The 17,139-nt window shown below is 41.1% G+C and overlaps 1 protein-coding gene across 1 annotated transcript in view; it reads left to right on the top strand.

Annotated features, from left to right (window-relative positions):
* The window catches only part of LOC106582301 (low-density lipoprotein receptor-related protein 1B), a 272,131-nt gene that overhangs the window by 82,080 nt on the left and 172,912 nt on the right, over nucleotides 1-17,139 (top strand). Inside the window, exons 17-19 of the mRNA XM_082967167.1 lie at nucleotides 7,430-7,570; nucleotides 7,780-7,905; nucleotides 8,254-8,385. Of these exons, the coding sequence (XP_082823293.1) occupies nucleotides 7,430-7,570; nucleotides 7,780-7,905; nucleotides 8,254-8,385 (399 nt within the window). The remainder of the gene's footprint in view (nucleotides 1-7,429; nucleotides 7,571-7,779; nucleotides 7,906-8,253; nucleotides 8,386-17,139) is intronic.

Here is a 17,139-nt window from a genome sequence, read left to right as displayed (position 1 = left end):
TTACCCAAGGGTATAAAAGATTGAGTTAAGAATTAACATACCAGACTAGAAGGACCACCAGCTGCAGCTAGGTCTACATTGGCCACGACCCTGAAAATCGACACGAGTTGAAGAAGACAAAGTAGACTAACAATCAAGGTTACAGTTGAGTAACTGTTCTAAGTACTGTATCTAAGAAAGTGAATTTAAGTAGAATCATCCGGTTATTCTCTTCAAACCATCGTCGACTACACTGCTCTCATAACCCTGAGGATAATCGACATGGCTGATTAAATGTCCTCAGAAGACCAGTCTTCCAGAACGAGTGAAAGTAAACACAGACAACCAAGGAGAAGGACATTGTGACCTCTTGTGGACAGAGACTTACACTTACCAATCTGAAGGAGAAGGTCCAATCGGACCCATTTCACGAAGTGGAACCCTTTTCACGAAGGCCTGGGTCCAACAGAGATACACGACGAAGACCTTCAACATGTAAGTACATGCATTACTTCTTACCCGAAAGGGCAGCTGTTCGGGGCAAGGTATTATGATTACTGTGAGCGAAGTTCCCAAATTTATCCAAGTGTTGTCTCTCTTTCTCTCTCGCTTTCTCTCTCTCTTTAACTCTCCATCTTTTGTAACAAGTGTCATGTTGTGTTAGTCTGCTAGGGACCTGTTTTCATCGTATTAAGTTTCTAATCAATATCTAATACCGCGTGTGTGTGTATCCTGTGTTATCATTTAGTCTGTTAGTAAATAAATAATAAAATCAATTTGTGTGGTACGGAATAATCAGTAAGACTCGGGTTTGTGCAGATTCAAGAAGTCTGCGACTTTCAGAATGAGACTGACATAAGGGAACTATTAATAAGTGACTGTTATCGATATCTATAAATTATTGAGTTTAATTCGGGAGATTGTAACTTGTTAAACAACTTGTTCCATGGTGCCCCAAATTCCTAATGAGTTAATTGTTACATGCTTAATTTCATCTGGTAACAATTAACCATTGTAGGTAATTATTCGATAAATAACAGTCATCACATTAATGAGATTCACGTCACGACACTGATCCTCAGGGGTGCGTGCTTAGTCCCCTCCTGTACTCCCTGTTCACCTACGACTGCGTGGCCAAGACCGACTCCAACACCATCATGAAGTTTGCTGACGATACAACAGTGGTAGGCCTGATCACCAACAACGACGAGACAGACTATAGGGGGGAAGTCAGAAACATGGCAGTGTGATGCCAGGAAAACAACCTCTCCCTCAATGTGAGCAATACAAAGGAGATGATGTGGACTACAGGAAAAGGAGGGCTGAACAGGCCCCCCATTAACATCAACGGGGCTCTAGTGGAGCGGGTCGAGAGTTTCAAGTTCCTTGGTGTCCACATCGCCAATAAACTATCATGGTCCAAACACACCAAAACAGTCGTGAAGAGGGCAGGACAACACCTTTTCCCTCTCAGGAGACTTGGCAAAGGTCCCCAGATCCTCAAAAAGTTCTACAGCTGCTATTCGCTGTTCATTATCACTGCATAGTCACTTTTCCCCAACCTACATGTACAAATGACCTGTACCCCCGCACATGTTACTTTTTATTTCATTTTTTACTTTAGTTTATTTAGTAAATATTTTCTTAACCTCTATGGGCTAGGTGGGACGCTAGCGTGCCACCCGTGGTGCACTCCATCAACAGCAGGTGCATTTCAAGAGCGGCAAATTTGAATCCAAATAAATGTCAAAATTCAAATTTTTCAAACATACAACTATTTTACACCCTTTGAAAGATAAACATCTCCTTAATCTAACCACGTTTTACGATTTCAAAAAGGTTTTACGGCGAAAGCATAAATTTAGAGTATGTTAGGACAGTACATTTACAAGAGTTGTGTGTAATGTTTTGTCAAGTCAAAGACAGGGTCACCAAAACCATAAAACCAGCTAAAATGATGCACTAACCTTTTACAATCTCCATCAGATTACACTCCTAGGACATTATGTTAGACAATGCATGCATTTTTAGTTCTATCAAGTTCATATTTATATCCAAAAACAGCGTTTTACTATGGCATTGATGTTGAGGAAATCGTTTCCCTCCAATAACCGGCAGTCAAGTCAGCGTCACAAATTAAATAATTAAAATTAGAAAACATTGGTAAAATATTATATTGTCATTTAAAGAATTATAGATTTACATCTCTTGAACGCAATCAACTTGCCAGATTTAAAAATAACCTTACTGGGAAATCACACTTTGCAATAATTTGAGCACTGCGCCCAGAAAAATACGCGTTGCGATACAGACTAGACGTCATGTTGGGGAGATCTAAAATCGAAAATACTATGTAAATAATCCATTACCTTTGATTCTCTTCATCAGATGTCACTTCCAGGTATCACAGGTCCATAACGAATGTAGTTTTGTTCAAAAAAGCTCATCATTTATGTCCAAAAATCTCCGTCTTGTTAGCACATGATCTAAGCCAGCCGGACTTCTCGTCATGAACGAGGGGAAAAAATATATTTACGTTCGTTCAAACATGTCAAACGTTGTATAGCATAAATCATTAGGGCCTTTTTTAACCAGAACATGAATAATATTCAAGGTGGACGAATGCATACTCTTTTATAACGTATTGGAACGAGGGTACCCAACATGAACTCGCGCGCCAGGTGTCTAATGGGACATCATCGTTCCATGGCTCTTGTTCGGTCAGATCTCCCTCCAGAAGACTCAAAACACTTTGTAAAGGCTGGTGACATCTAGTGGAAGCAATAGGAAGTGCCAAAATATTCCTCAGCCCCTGTGTTTTTTAATGGGATAGGTTTAAAGGTAATACAACACATCAGGTATCCACTTCCTGTCAGAAAATGTCTCAGGGTTTTGCCTGCCAAATGAGTTCTGTTATACTCACAGACACCATTCAAACAGTTTTAGAAACTTTAGAGTGTTTTCTATCCATATATAATAAGTATATGCATATTCTAGTTACTGGGTAGGATTAGTAACCAGATTAAATCGGGTACATTTTTTTTATCCAGACGTGCAAATGCTGCCCCCTAGCCCTAACAGGTTAACTCTATTTCTTGAACTTTATTGTTGGTTAATGGCTTGTAAGTAAGCATTTCACGGTAAGGTCTACAGCTGGTGTATTTTGTGACAAACAAAATTGTATTTTATTTTATTTGATAGTTATGATAAAGGAAAACATAATACTTAGGCATATTTGTTTTTTTAGACACTGCTTGGGTGCAATCATAATCATCTATTAGATTTTCCCTGCTGACAATGGTTATGACTGATAAAAGTAAAGTAAACAATATCCTTGAGAATAGTTCATTTGCAGAACCGAACAATACACCAAATTGTAACACCCAAACATTTAAAGCAGACAATCAATTGTCACAACGGTGCAATTTAATATAGAAATATATATATTATTATAAGAAAGTATTGTAAATAATAGTAATATTTCCGTTGAAGCACCTCCGCTGTCTGCGACTGCAAAATTGAATAGAACGTCTGTGCATAACCATTGCCTCACTGAAATATCAACATTTAAATTCTCATACATGTGTTGAATCTTTGTTGAAAATGGCACTGATAATAAATATGAAAGTATTGCTAATCCTTCTGCTAACTTCAGAACACATTTCATTCATTTTCAGATTGGGAAAGTGGACCAATATTTATTCAGGGTACACCTCTGTGGCCCTCTCTTAAGGTTCTGGTATTAGCATGCAACAGTTCAGTGTTAGGTGAGGTTGGTTGCACTCCGCTGGGTTTTTGAATGAAAAACCCCTGTCACATCTGAGTTGAATGCTTTAGTCTGGAGCCAGTAGTAAGCATCACTGGATTTCACCAGGGGGACTGGAATAGGGTGGTGTTTGTTCCACTCCTAAATGGGCTGCATACTGTACACACTTTCCAAACATGGACACGTATAGACAGCACTCTCTAAACTCATGGTATAACTCTCCTCTCCTAACCACTTCTCCTGCACAATACCAGATAGGTACTCTACATAGGGCTGTGATGGTCATGGAATTTTGGATGACAGTTATTGGTCAGCCAAATGACAGCAGACAACTTAATAATCGTTTGAATAGCAAAAACATATATTTACATACAGTGCATTCAGAAAGTATTTAGACCCCTTGACTTTTTCCACATTTTGTTACGTTACAGCCTTATTCTATAATGATAAAGCAAAAACAGTATTTTTTAAATGTTTTGCTAAGTATTTAGACCCTTTGTTGAAACACCTTTGGCAGCGATTACAGCCTCGAGTCTTCTTGGGTATGACACTACAAGCTTGGCACACCTGTTTTTCCCATTCTTCTCTGCAGATCCTCTCAAGCTCTATCAGGTCGGATGGGTAGCGTCGCTGCACAGCTATTTTCAGGTCTGTCCAGAGATGTTCAAGTCCGGGCTCTGGCTAGGCCACTCAAGGACATTCAGAGACTTTTCCCGAAGCTACTCCTGCATTGTCTTGGCTGTGTGCTTAGGGTCATTGTCCTGTTGGAAGGTGAACCTTCACCCCAGTCTGAGGTCTTGAGCGCTCTGGAGCAGGTTTTCATCAAGGATCTCTCTGTACTTTGCTCCTTTCATTTTCCCTCGATCCTAGTCTTCCAGTCTCTGCCGCTATAAAATATCCCCACAGCACGATGCTGCCACCACCATGCTTCACCGTAGGGATGGTGCAAAGTTTTCCTCCAAATGTGACGCTTGGCATTCAGGCCAAAGGCTCATCAGACCAGAGAATCTTGTTTATCATGATCTGAGAGTCCTTTAGGTGCCTTTTGGCAAACTCAATTGAATTTACCACAGGTGGACTCCAATCAAGTTGTAGAAACATCTCAAGGACGATCAATGGAAACAGGATGCACCTGAGCTCAATTTTGAATCTCATAGGAAAGTGTCTGAATAGTTATGTAAATAAGGTATTTCTGTTTTTATTTTTAAGAAATTCGCTAAATAATGTCTTAAAACCTCTTTTCGCTTTGTCATTATGGGGTATTGTGTATAGATTGATGAGGAAAAATGTTTATTTAATCAATTTTAAAATAAGGCTGTAACGTAACAAAATGTGGGAAAAGGGAAGGGGTATGAACACTTTCCGAATGCACTGCATATATACAGTATATCGATTTTTAAAATGTTATTTAAGAAACACATTTTCTCTTCTCCGCTCCTAAACGCACGAATGCCCGGCCGTCCTGTCCTGCACAAATGCCGGCCGTCCCATCTTCAGTCATCTGTTCTTTCCACACACAAAATAAAATATAAATTAAATGTGTTTTTTGGGGGGGGGGGTTATGGTTATGACAGTTATTTTATTTTCATGATGGTCTTCATCCATAACTGTCAGTTACATAGTTATATAGTAATTGTGCCAGCCCTAACTCTGCATTCTACAACAGTGTAGTAGAGCCACTGAAACAAGCAAATCAACAAACATATACCTGTGTATAGTCCCTAACTCTGCATTCTACAACAGTGTAGTAGAGCCACTGAAACAAGCAAATCAACAAACATATACCCGTGTGTAGTCCAGACACAGGATAAGAGTACTGGTTTATTTGGGGATTTAACTACATTAAATGTTGCGTCATCAGTAACCTATTACATTGTCAGAATGTATATATTCCAGGTTTTATGCATGCACTACATACAGTTGAAGTCGGAAGTTTACATAAACTGAGTTTAAATGTATTTGTCTAAGGTGTTTCACAATTCCTGACATTTAATCCAAGTAAAGATTCCTTGCCTTAGGTCAGTTAGGATCACCACTTTATTTTAAGAATGTGAAATGTCAGAATAATAGTAGAGAGAATGATTTATTTCAGCTTTTATTTCTTTCATCACATTCCCAGTGGGTCAGAAGTGTACATACACTCAATTAGTATTTGGTAGCATTGCCTTTAAATTGTTTAACTTGGGTCAAACGTTTCGGGTAGCCTTCCACAAGCTTCCCACAATAAGTTGGGTGAATTTTGGCCCATTCCTCTTGACAGAGCTGGTGTAACTGAGTCAGGTTTGTAGGCCTCCTTGCTCGCACACACTTTTACAGTTCTGCCCACAAATGTTATATAGGATTGAGGTCAGGGCTTTGTGATGGCCACTCCAATACCTTGACTTTGTTGTCCTTAAGCCATTTTGCCACAACTTTGGAAGTATGCTTGCGGTCATTGTCCATTTGGAAGACCCATTTGCATCCAAGCTTTAACTTCCTGACTGATGTCTTGAGATGTTGCTTCAATATATCCACATAATTTTCCATCCTCGTGATGCCATCTATTTTGTGAAGTGCACCAGTCCCTCCTGCAGCAAAGCACCCAAAAACATGATGCTGCCACTCACGTGCTTCACGGTTGGGATGGTGTTCTTCGGCTTGCAAGCCTCCCCCTTTTTCCTCCAAACATAATGATGGTCATTATGGCCAAACGGTTCTATTTTTGTTTCATCAGACCAGAGGACATTTCTCCAAAAAGTACGATCTTTGTCCCCATGTGCAGTTGCAAACCGTAGTCTGGCTTTTTTATGCCGGTTTTGGAGCAGTGGCTTCTTCCTTGCTGAGCGGCCTTACAGGTTCTGTCGATATAGGACTCGTTTTACTGTGGATATAGATACTTTTGTACCTGTTTTCTCCAGCATCTTCACAAGGTCCTTTGCTGATGTTCTGGGATTGATTTGAACTTTTCACACCAAAGTACGTTTATCTCTAGGAGACAGAACGTGTCTCCTTCCTGAGCGGTATGAGGGCTGCGTGGTCTCATGGTGTTTATACTTGCATACTATTGTTTGTACAGATGAACGTGGTACCTTCAGGTGTTTGGAAATTGCTCCCAAGGATGAACCAGACTTGTGGAGGTCTACAATTTTTTTTCTGCGGTCTTGGCTGATTTCTTTTGATTTTCCCATGATGTCAAGCAAAGAGGCACTGAGTTTGAAGGTAGGCCTTGAAATACATCCACAGGTACACCTCCAATTGACTCAAATGATGTCAATTAGCCTATCAGAAGCTTCTAAAGCCATGACATCATTTTCTGGAATTTTCCAAGCTGTTTAAAGGCACAGTCAACTTAGTGTATGTAAACTTCTGACCCACTGGACTTGTGATACAGTGAATTATAAGTGAAATAATCTGTCTGTAAACAATTGTTGAAAAAATGACTTGTTTCATGCCCAAAGTAGATGTCCTAACCGACTTGCCAAAACTATAGTTTGTTAACAAGAAATTTGTGGAGTGGTTAAAAAAAATAGTTGTAATGACTCCAATCTCAGTGTATGTAAACTTCCGACTTCAACTGTATATGATCAGGTCTCCCTTGCAAAGAAGTCAAGTTGACCTCAATGGGAATTTTTGGATAAATAAAGGTACTTAACAAAAAAACTCCTCAGACAGTTAAAGTTGATAGATAATATTACCTTTTCTCAGGTAACAAATTGTGGTGGGCAGATGATGATTCAGCCCAACTGGGTACTGTGAACAAGAGAGACGGACGGACTCCTGTGGTCCTGAGGAATAAGACCAGTGGAGTGGTGTACATGAAGGTCTATGACAGGGAGGGACAGAGAGGTGAGGAACCCACACAGGCACGCACACATTTATTTATTCACTTTTCAATCCCATCTGCTGACATTCATAAATGTGACGCCATGATGTACTACAGTACCTATAGCGCTCTGCATAACATATCAGATGTTATCTTAGTAAAGATGTCCATGAAGCTAACATAATGGTATCCTTTCTCCTTACTAATATACTATTCACCATGTCCTTTCCAGGAAGGAACCCGTGTCAGGTGAACAATGGAGGCTGCTCCCAGCTCTGCTTCCCCACATCAGAGAACACCCGTAGCTGCTCCTGTACTGTGGGCTACAACCTGCGCACCGACCGCATGTCTTGTGAGGGTAAGACAACAAGTCTGATTCGCAAATAGCACCCTATTCCATACATAGTATACTACCTTTGAACAGAGGGGGGGGCATTGAAAGCATTGACCAGTTCAGACACCCTAGCATCGAAGTTACCACAAGGTCTGTGAAATGAATTGACTGTTGCTAAGTAGCACTATAGAAACCTCTGTAATCATACAAAACATACTGCATTTCACTGGGGTAAATGTACTCTCTGCATATTAACTTACAGTATGTTAATCTTGAATTCAGATCCAAATCTTGTGTGAGTGCAGTTAACATTTATGTCAACAGTCTGTCACAAGAGACTAACAATTAAGTAATCCCTGTTGTACCCTGTAGGCATTGAGTCATTTCTGATGTACTCCATCCATGAGGGGATCAGAGGGATTGCCTTGGACCCCAATGACAACATGGAGGCTCTGATGCCCATCACTGGGACCCTGTTCGCTGTGGGGGTGGACTTCCATGCAGGTAGACACCACCAGGGCCAGTGATGGGCATCTCAGAGTAGGAGGGTTGATCAAAGATCTGTTTTGGCTTATAAATCATAATAAATAAGAGTGGGGACCCAGGACTAGCAGAACACAGTCATTTACTGCACTCATCTCCTCAGTCAACAGTTAAACCTACAGTTCATTGATTTGATGATGTCTTCCGCAGCATACATGAAACATACTCCAATTGGCAGTTGGTATTCAAGAGAAAAATGGCAAGAGAGAGGGAGAAAGAGAGAGAGCGAGAGAGAGAGAAAGAAAGAGACAGAAAGAAGGAGAGAAAGAGCTGTATTGTAGTATGCTCTCTAACCCTGTTGAATAATGGTTAATGGTGCTGTTGAGTTCTGCAGAGATGAAAGAGTAATACGTCCACGTTACTAGAGACGCAGCACGAGAAACACCAACCATTTCTCCACATGCCCTGAACCAGGCCTGTCACAAAGCAATTCCCCAGATATTGTATCAAATGAAGGTGACATGGACATTATAATACATAAACCCAATGGCCTATGCTGGCATTTGGTATAAAAAAGGGTTTTGTCTTGAGTTAATTCATGTTCTAAATATGGTGGATTAATTTCAGTTACGAATGCTATGAATAAACTAAGGGCTAGTTGAGCCACGAGACCAAATGATAACAAACAACCATATAGGCATACCGGGAAAGAGAAGGTTTATCTAACACACACACACACACACACACACACACACACACACACACACACACACACAGTAAGTGTTACAGAAATCCTTTGTTTACAAATATATCCCATGAATTGGAGATAAGTATGGTGAGGAGAGTTGTCACCTGACCACATTTGATAGAATAGGATGAAGGTATGGAAAAATATACTGTATAATTGCAAGGCAGGACTTACCACACTACCCAAAGCGAAAAATAGGAAATTAGGAAACTACCGGTAGTCTAAAGCAACAAAAAAAAAAGATTAAAAGATTAAACCCGGAGCTAAAATTAGCAGCTAGCAGGCTGGGTGAGTATGTATAAGGTATTGGTTGCCTTCCCCTTTGTTGCTGTTATACAGGTGAACATGCAAACGTCTAGCTAAACTCAGAGTCAGCCAGCAGCAGCAGCAGTGGATAGCTCACGCATACTATTTTCATGTCATTATGAGGTAGGTCATTGGTGCAAAAAAATATGAAAGCCTTCCAGCTGGAACATGTCACATGTAAGATATGTGATAACAGAGTGTGAATTCTGTGTAAACAGGAAGGGGCAAATCAACATATGATTCTGCCTATTCTCCCGACAACCTGAGCCCACTGTACAGACAGGCAAATACCAAAATGTACTTAAGGCTTTAAGGCTGGACTTGGAAACGAATGGCAATTTCATCCTGTCAGATATGAAATAGAGAGTTAGCCATTTAGATACTATGTTTTGCATATGCAATTTATTTTCCAATAAAACCTATACAATAGCCTTTCATTCCCGGTATTGGATCTCAACAAAGAAATAAGCAGTCGTGTAAAGTACTTAAGTTAAAATACTTTAAAGTACTACTTAAAGTGGAACTGACAGCGTTTTAACTACTTTGCAAATATGAAACAAACAGGCAATCATAATACACTATATATACAAAAGTATGCGGACACCAATTCAAATTATTGGATATGGCTATTTCAGCCAAACCCGTTGCTTACAGGTGTATAAAATTGAGTACACATCCATGCACTCTCCATAGACAAACATTGGTAGTAGAATGGCCTTACTGATTTTCAACTTGGCTCCGTCAACAAGTCAGTTTGTCAAATTTCTGCACTGCTAGAGCTGCCCTGGTCAACTGTGTGCTGTTATTGTGAAGTGGAAACGTCTTGGAGCAACAACGGCTCAGCTGTGAAGTGGTGGGCCACACATGTTTGATGAGCAGGTTTCCACATACTTTTGGTCAAAAATATAAAATTCCCAGTTTATGCTACAAAACCAACTTCGTTAGAGGTTTAAGAAATATGTTATATTTGACAAAATATCCCATGATGTACATTAAGGCATTGTTGGCAGAATAGATGGATGCAGTTCAATGCATGATTCTTATAATTCACCAGTCCAAAAAATAATGCTATCAGGTTGTAAATCACAACTGGCCTGGTACATTGTTTCCTGTGTCCACGAATTCGGAATGTACTGTTTCCGTTTCAATTACTTAATGTTTTGGACAAAAACGGATGAACATAGCTAAGGCTGGGAATGTCAATACAGTCAAACTAGCAAGGGCAACGATCACAAGTCAATCATAATGTGGCTAATAGGCTAGCGTATCTATTTATGTAGCTAGCTATTTAGTTGCTGGGAGGATGTCATGTCATTGGAGGAGTGGGTGAGAGACAGACTTCTTCCCCTCATATAATTTTTCAGTGGCTACAGCTAGAGATCCAGGTGTCATTTGGTTAGTTATCAATAAATGTGAATTGCTTTGCTAGCTAAACTGAACTTGAATGACTTTTATCCACTTAGCATATCTCTTGCATTCGTAAATTCTCTCTGGCTATCTACTCCGACTTCAGAGCACCCTCGTCTGAGTGTGCCAGAGTGCAGAATAACGGATGAATTTACAAACATGCAACACCTGCTGAATATGACAGGTGTCAGTAAATGTAATGAAAATGTTGCCACTTGCTAGCTACTTGCAGACATAAATGAGAGAACACCTCACTCTGATCATTTTACTCACCCTAGCAGAGTTCGTTAGGCTGTTCTCACGTTATCTAGAGCATTGAGACGGTAACTTCATTATGTTTTTTTGGGCGACGTTTACTGACACCGGTCACATTCCTAAATGTTATTCTGTGCTCTTGCACACTCAGACGAGTGCTCTGAAATCAGAGTAAATAGCCAGAGTGAATTTATGAATGCACCCAGTGTCAATAGTGCAGTGTGCGCTCAACGCTAGGAGAGTGAAACACTCTGAATTTACGAACAGACAATCTGACAACGCACTGAATTTATGAACTACCCAGTCTGTTACACTGAAGGCAATTAAGAACTTTAAGAACGCACCCTTAGTTGGTAAACAAATGTATTTGCCATCGATCAAATGGGCTGGTAGCCTAGTGGTTAGAGCGTTGGACTAGTAACCGAAACTGTTCCGGCACTGTTCCAAGGCTATCATTGAAAATAAGAATTTGTTCTTAACTGACTTGCCTGGTAAAAAAAAGAAAAAATTCAGTTGGGTCAAGCATGCATTGGCAGGCAAGATGGAGAAGGATGAGCTGGCTCCTCTTCCCCATTGTTTGTCAGTGCAATTTTGACAGCCATCCAGCTGAAAAAGTTTGAGAGGGTTTATTAGGTGTTAGCTCATCTCACTCTGGCTAGCAATAGTTGTTGATGTGCATGACTGTAGGACTGTAAAGTTCCCAAATGTAAGTGGACTACCCATGGTATTTACATATTTGCAGAGATCCATTTGGGTGTATTTTGTGACTTGTGGCGAATGCTTTCTAATGATCTAAAGTTGTGCTGTTGCTACTGCCTGTAAACACACAGTCCAGTTCAAAATGAATGATGGCAAGCCCGTGTGGCAAATGGCTTATTTGCATAAAGGCCTACTGTAGCTCTGATTGGCTATGGCGCACCGGTCTGTGTAGACTAAGGTCTGTGTTTATAAGGTTTTATTTACTGCAGCTTCTGTTAATTGTTCAAACGCACGGTCACTTTCCCACTCTATTGCTCAAGAATTTTCACAAATGCCTTACTTTACGTCATTCCCAAACATTCTATGAATTTATGAAAACGTGAAAATGACCATATCAAAGTGTGCTGTCAGTTCCACTTTCTGTAGTTTTTTGGGGTATCTGTACTTTACTTTACTATTTATATTTTTGCCAACTTTTAGTTTTAGTCCACTACATTTAAAGAAAAAATAATGTACTTTTTACTCAATACATTTTCCCTGACACCCAAAAGTACTCATCACGTTTTGAATGCTTAGCAGGGCAGGAAAATGGTCCAATTCACACACTTATCAAGAGAATCATCCTTACTTCAAGATGGCGCCGACAGAGAGGGTCGCCTCGCTCTAGTCCTTAGGAAACTATACAGTATTTTTTTTTTATGTATTATTTCTCACATTGTTAGCCCAGAAAATCTTAAGTGTTATTACATACAGCTGGGAAGAACTATTGGATATCAGAGCGACGTCAACTTACCAGCACTACAAACAGGAATACGACTTTCCCGAAGCAGATCCTTTGTTTGAACCACCCAAGGCATTCAAACTGATTCCAGAGGCTGACTCAAAACAACAACGCTTCAGAAGAGGTAGACGGAGCGGCCTTCTGGTCAGACTTCGGAGGCGCACACACCACCCACCGCTTCCGAGTATATTACTCGCTAATGTCCAGTCTCTAGATAACAAGGTAAATGAAGTTAGGGCAAGGTTTGCTTTCCAGAGAGACATCCAGGATTGTAACATACTCTGTTTCACGGAAACATGGCTCTCTGGGGACATGCAGTCGGTACAGCCACCAGGATTCTTTGTGCGTCGCGCCGACAGGAATTAACATGTCTCCGGAAAGAAGAAGAAGGGGGTGTATGTTTCATGATTAAACGACTCATGGTGTAATTGTAACAACATCCAGGAACTCAAGTTATTTTGTTCACCTGACCTAGAATTCCTCACAATCAAATGCCGTCCGTATTATCACCCAAGTTAATTATTGTTGGTTATTGTCACAGCCAAGTACATCCCCCCTCAAGCTGACACCACAACGGCCCTCAAGGAACTCCACTGGACGCTATGCAAACTGGAAACCATATATCCGGAGGCTGCATTTATTGTAGCTGGGGATTTTAACAAAGCAAATTTGAGAACAAGGCTACCTAAATTCTATCAGAATATTGATTGCAGTACACGGGCTGGCAAAACACTGGATCACTGCTACTATAACTTTTGCGATGCATACAGGGCCCTCCCCCGCCCTTCGTTCGGCAAATCTGACCACGACTCCATTTTGTTCTCCCCTCCTATAGGCAGAAACTCAAACAGGATGTAGCCATGACAAGTACCATTCAAAGCTGGTCTGACCAATCGGATTCCATTATTTTGATCACGCGGAATGGGACATGTTCCATGTAGCCTCAGAGAATAATATAGATTTATACGCTGATTCGGTGAGTAAATTTATAAGGAAGTGCATATGAGATGTTGTACCCACTGTGACTTTTACAAACAACATAGATGGCGGCATTCGCGCAAAACTGAAAGCGCGATCCACCGCATTTAACCATGGAAAGATGACTGGGAATATGGCCGAATACAAACAGTGCAGTTATTTCCTCCGCAAGGCATTCAAACAAGCGAAAAATCAGTATAGGGACAAAGTGGAGTCGCAATTCAAAGGCTCCGACACTAGACGTATGTGGCAGGGTCAACAAACAATCACTTGATTGTCTACAGACAATCACTTAGCTGATCTTCAACACTGGGGCCCCACAAGGGTGCGTGCTCAGCCCCCTCCTGTACTCCCTGTTCACCCATGACTGCGTGGCCATGCACGCCTCCAACTTGAAGTTTGCAGACAACACAACAGTAGTAGGCTTGATCACCAACAATGATGAGACAGCCTATAGAGAGGAGGTGAGGTGACCAGGTGCCAGGAAAACAACCTCTCACTCAACGCCAACAAAACAAAGGAGATGATCGTGGACTTCAGGAAACAGCAGAGGGAGCACCCCCCCATCAACATCAACGGGACAGCAGCGGAGAAGGTGGAAAGCTCTAAGTTCCTCGGTGTACAATTCACAGACAAACTCAAATGGTCCACCCACACAGACAGTGTGGTGAAGAAGGCGCAAAAATCTAAAAAAGAAATTGAGAAACCTATCCAACGAAAAACATAGATAGATAGAGATAACCTACAGGGAGGAGTTGAGGTGCCTGGGAGTGTGGTTCCAGGAAAATAGCCTCTCACCCAACGTCAACAAAACAAAGGAGCTGAACGTGGATCGTGGAAACAGCAGAGGGAGCACCCCCCTGTCCACATCGACGGGACCGCAGTGGAAAAGGTGGAAAGCTTCAAGTTCCTCGGCGTACACATCACTGACAAACTTAAATAGTCCACCCAAACAGACAGACAACCTCAGGAGGCTGAAGAAATTTGACTTGTCACCGAAAACCCTCACAAACTTTTACAGATGCACAATTGAGAGCATCCTGTCGAGCTGTATCACCGCCTGGTACAGCAACTGCACCGCCCACAACCGCAAGGCTCTCCAGAGGGCAGTGCGGTCTGCACAACACATCACTACCCACCCTCCAGGACACCTACAGCACCCGATGTCACAGGAAGGCCAAAGCTTTCATCAAGGACAACAACCACCCGCTCCACTGCCTGTTCAACCTACTACCATCCAGAAGGTGAGGTAAGTACAAGTGCATCAAAGCTGGGACTGCGACACTGAAAAATAGCGTCTATCTCAAGGCGATCAGACTGTTAAACAGCCATCAATAACTGCCTACATACAGAATTTAACCTCTATGGGCTAGGTGGGACGCTTGCGTCCCACCTACGTAACAGCCACTGGCAGCCTGTGGCGCGATTTTCAAAACGTTAAAAATCCTATTACTTCAATTTCTCAAACATATGACTATTTTACAGCTATTTAAAGACAAGACTCTCGTTAATCTAACCACACTGTCCGATTTCAAAAAGGCTTTACAACGAAAGCAAAACATTAGATTATGTCAGCAGAGTACCAAGCCAGAAATAATCCAACACCCATTTTTCAAGCCAGCATATAATGTCACCAAAACCCAGAAGACAGCTAAATGCAGCACTCACCTTTGATGATCTTCATCAGATGACAACCCTAGGACATTATGTTATACAATACATGCATGTTTTGTTCAATCAAGTTCATATTTATATCAAAAACCAGCTTTTTACATTAGCATGTGACGTTCAGAACTAGCATACCCCCTGCAAACTTCCGGGGAATTCGCTAACATTTTACTAAATTACTCACGATAAACGTTCACAAAAAGCATAACAATTATTTTAAGAATTATAGATACAGACCTCCTCTATGCACTCGATATGTCCGATTTTAAAATAGCTTTTTGGTGAAAGCACATTTTGCAATATTCTAAGTACATAGCCCAGGCATCACGGGCTCGCTATTTAGACACCCGGCAAGTTTAGCACTCACCATAATCATATTTACTATTATAAAAGTTTGATTACCTTTTGTTGTCTTCGTCAGAATGCACACCCAGGACTGCTACTTCAATAACAAATGTTGGTTTGGTCCAAAATAATCCATCGTTATATCCGAATAGCGGCGTTTTGTTCGTGCGTTCCAGACACTATCCGAAATAGTAAAGAAGTGTCGCGCGCATGGCGCAATTCGTGACAATAAAATTCTAAATATTCCATTACCGTACTTCGAAGCATGTCAACCGCTGTTTAAAATCAATTTTTACGACATTTTTCTCGTAGAAAAGCGATAATATTCCGACAGGGAATCTCCTTTTCGGCAAACAGAGGAAAAAATCCCAAAGGCGGGGGCGGTCGGGTCACGCGCCTAAGCCCAGTGTCCCTTGATCGGCCACTTGAGAAAGGCGATAATGTGTTTCAGCCTGGGGCTGGAATGACGACATTCTGTTTTTTCCCGGGCTCTGAGCGCCTATGGACGACGTGGGAAGTGTCACGTTAGAGCAGAGATCCTTAGTAAATGATAGAGATGGAAAAGAAGTTCAAGAAATGGTCAGACAGGCCACTTCCTGTAAAGGAATCTCTCAGGTTTTGACCTGCCATTTGAGTTCTGTTATACTCACAGACACCATTCAAACAGTTTTAGAATATTTAGGGTGTTTTCTATCCATATGTAATAAGTATATGCATATTCTAGTTACTGGGTAGGAGTGGTAACCAGATTAAATCGGGTATGTTTTTTATCCAGCCGTGTCAATACTGCCCCCTAGCCCTAACAGGTTAAATCATTGGCCACTCTAACAAATGGATCACTAGTCACTTTATTAATGCCACTTTAATAATGATGTTCATATAGCTTGCATTACTCATCCCGTATGTATATACTGTATTTTATACCATCTATTGCATCTTGCCTATGCCGCTCGGTCATTGCTCATACATATATTTGTATGTACTTATTCATATTCCATCCCTTTACTTAGATTTGTATGTATTAGGTACAGTGGGGGAAAATAGTATTTGATCCCCTGCTGATTTTGTAGGTTTGCCTACTGACAAAGAAAGGATCAGTCTATAATTTTAATGGTAGGTTTATCTGAACAGTGAGAGACAGAATAGACAGAATAGCAACAAAAATATCCAGAAAAACGCAATGTCAAAAATGTTATAAATTGATTTGCATTTTAATGAGGGAAATAAGTATTTGACCCACTCTCAATCAGAAAGATTTCTGGCTCCCAGGTGTCTTTTATACAGGTAACGAGCTGAGATTAGGAGCACACTCTTAAAGGGAGTGCTCCTAACCGCAGCTTGTTACCAATAAAAAAGACACCTATCCACAGAAGCAATCAATCAGATTCCAAACTCTCCACCATGGCCAAGACCAAAGAGCTTTCCAAGGATGTCAGGGACAAGATTGTAGACCTACACAAGGCTGGAATGGGCTACAAGACCATCGCCAAGCAGCTTGGTGGGAAGGTGACAACATTTGGTGCGATTATTCGCAAATGGAAGAAACACAAAAGAACTGTCAATATCCCTCGGCCTGGGGCTCCATGCA

Source organism: Salmo salar, chromosome 21, assembly GCF_965601325.2.
Source record: "Salmo salar chromosome 21, fSalSal1, whole genome shotgun sequence".
NCBI lineage: Eukaryota > Metazoa > Chordata > Actinopteri > Salmoniformes > Salmonidae > Salmo > Salmo salar.
The sequence above is the reverse complement of the archived record's forward strand: the minus strand, read 5'-3'. Positions and strand labels throughout refer to the sequence as shown.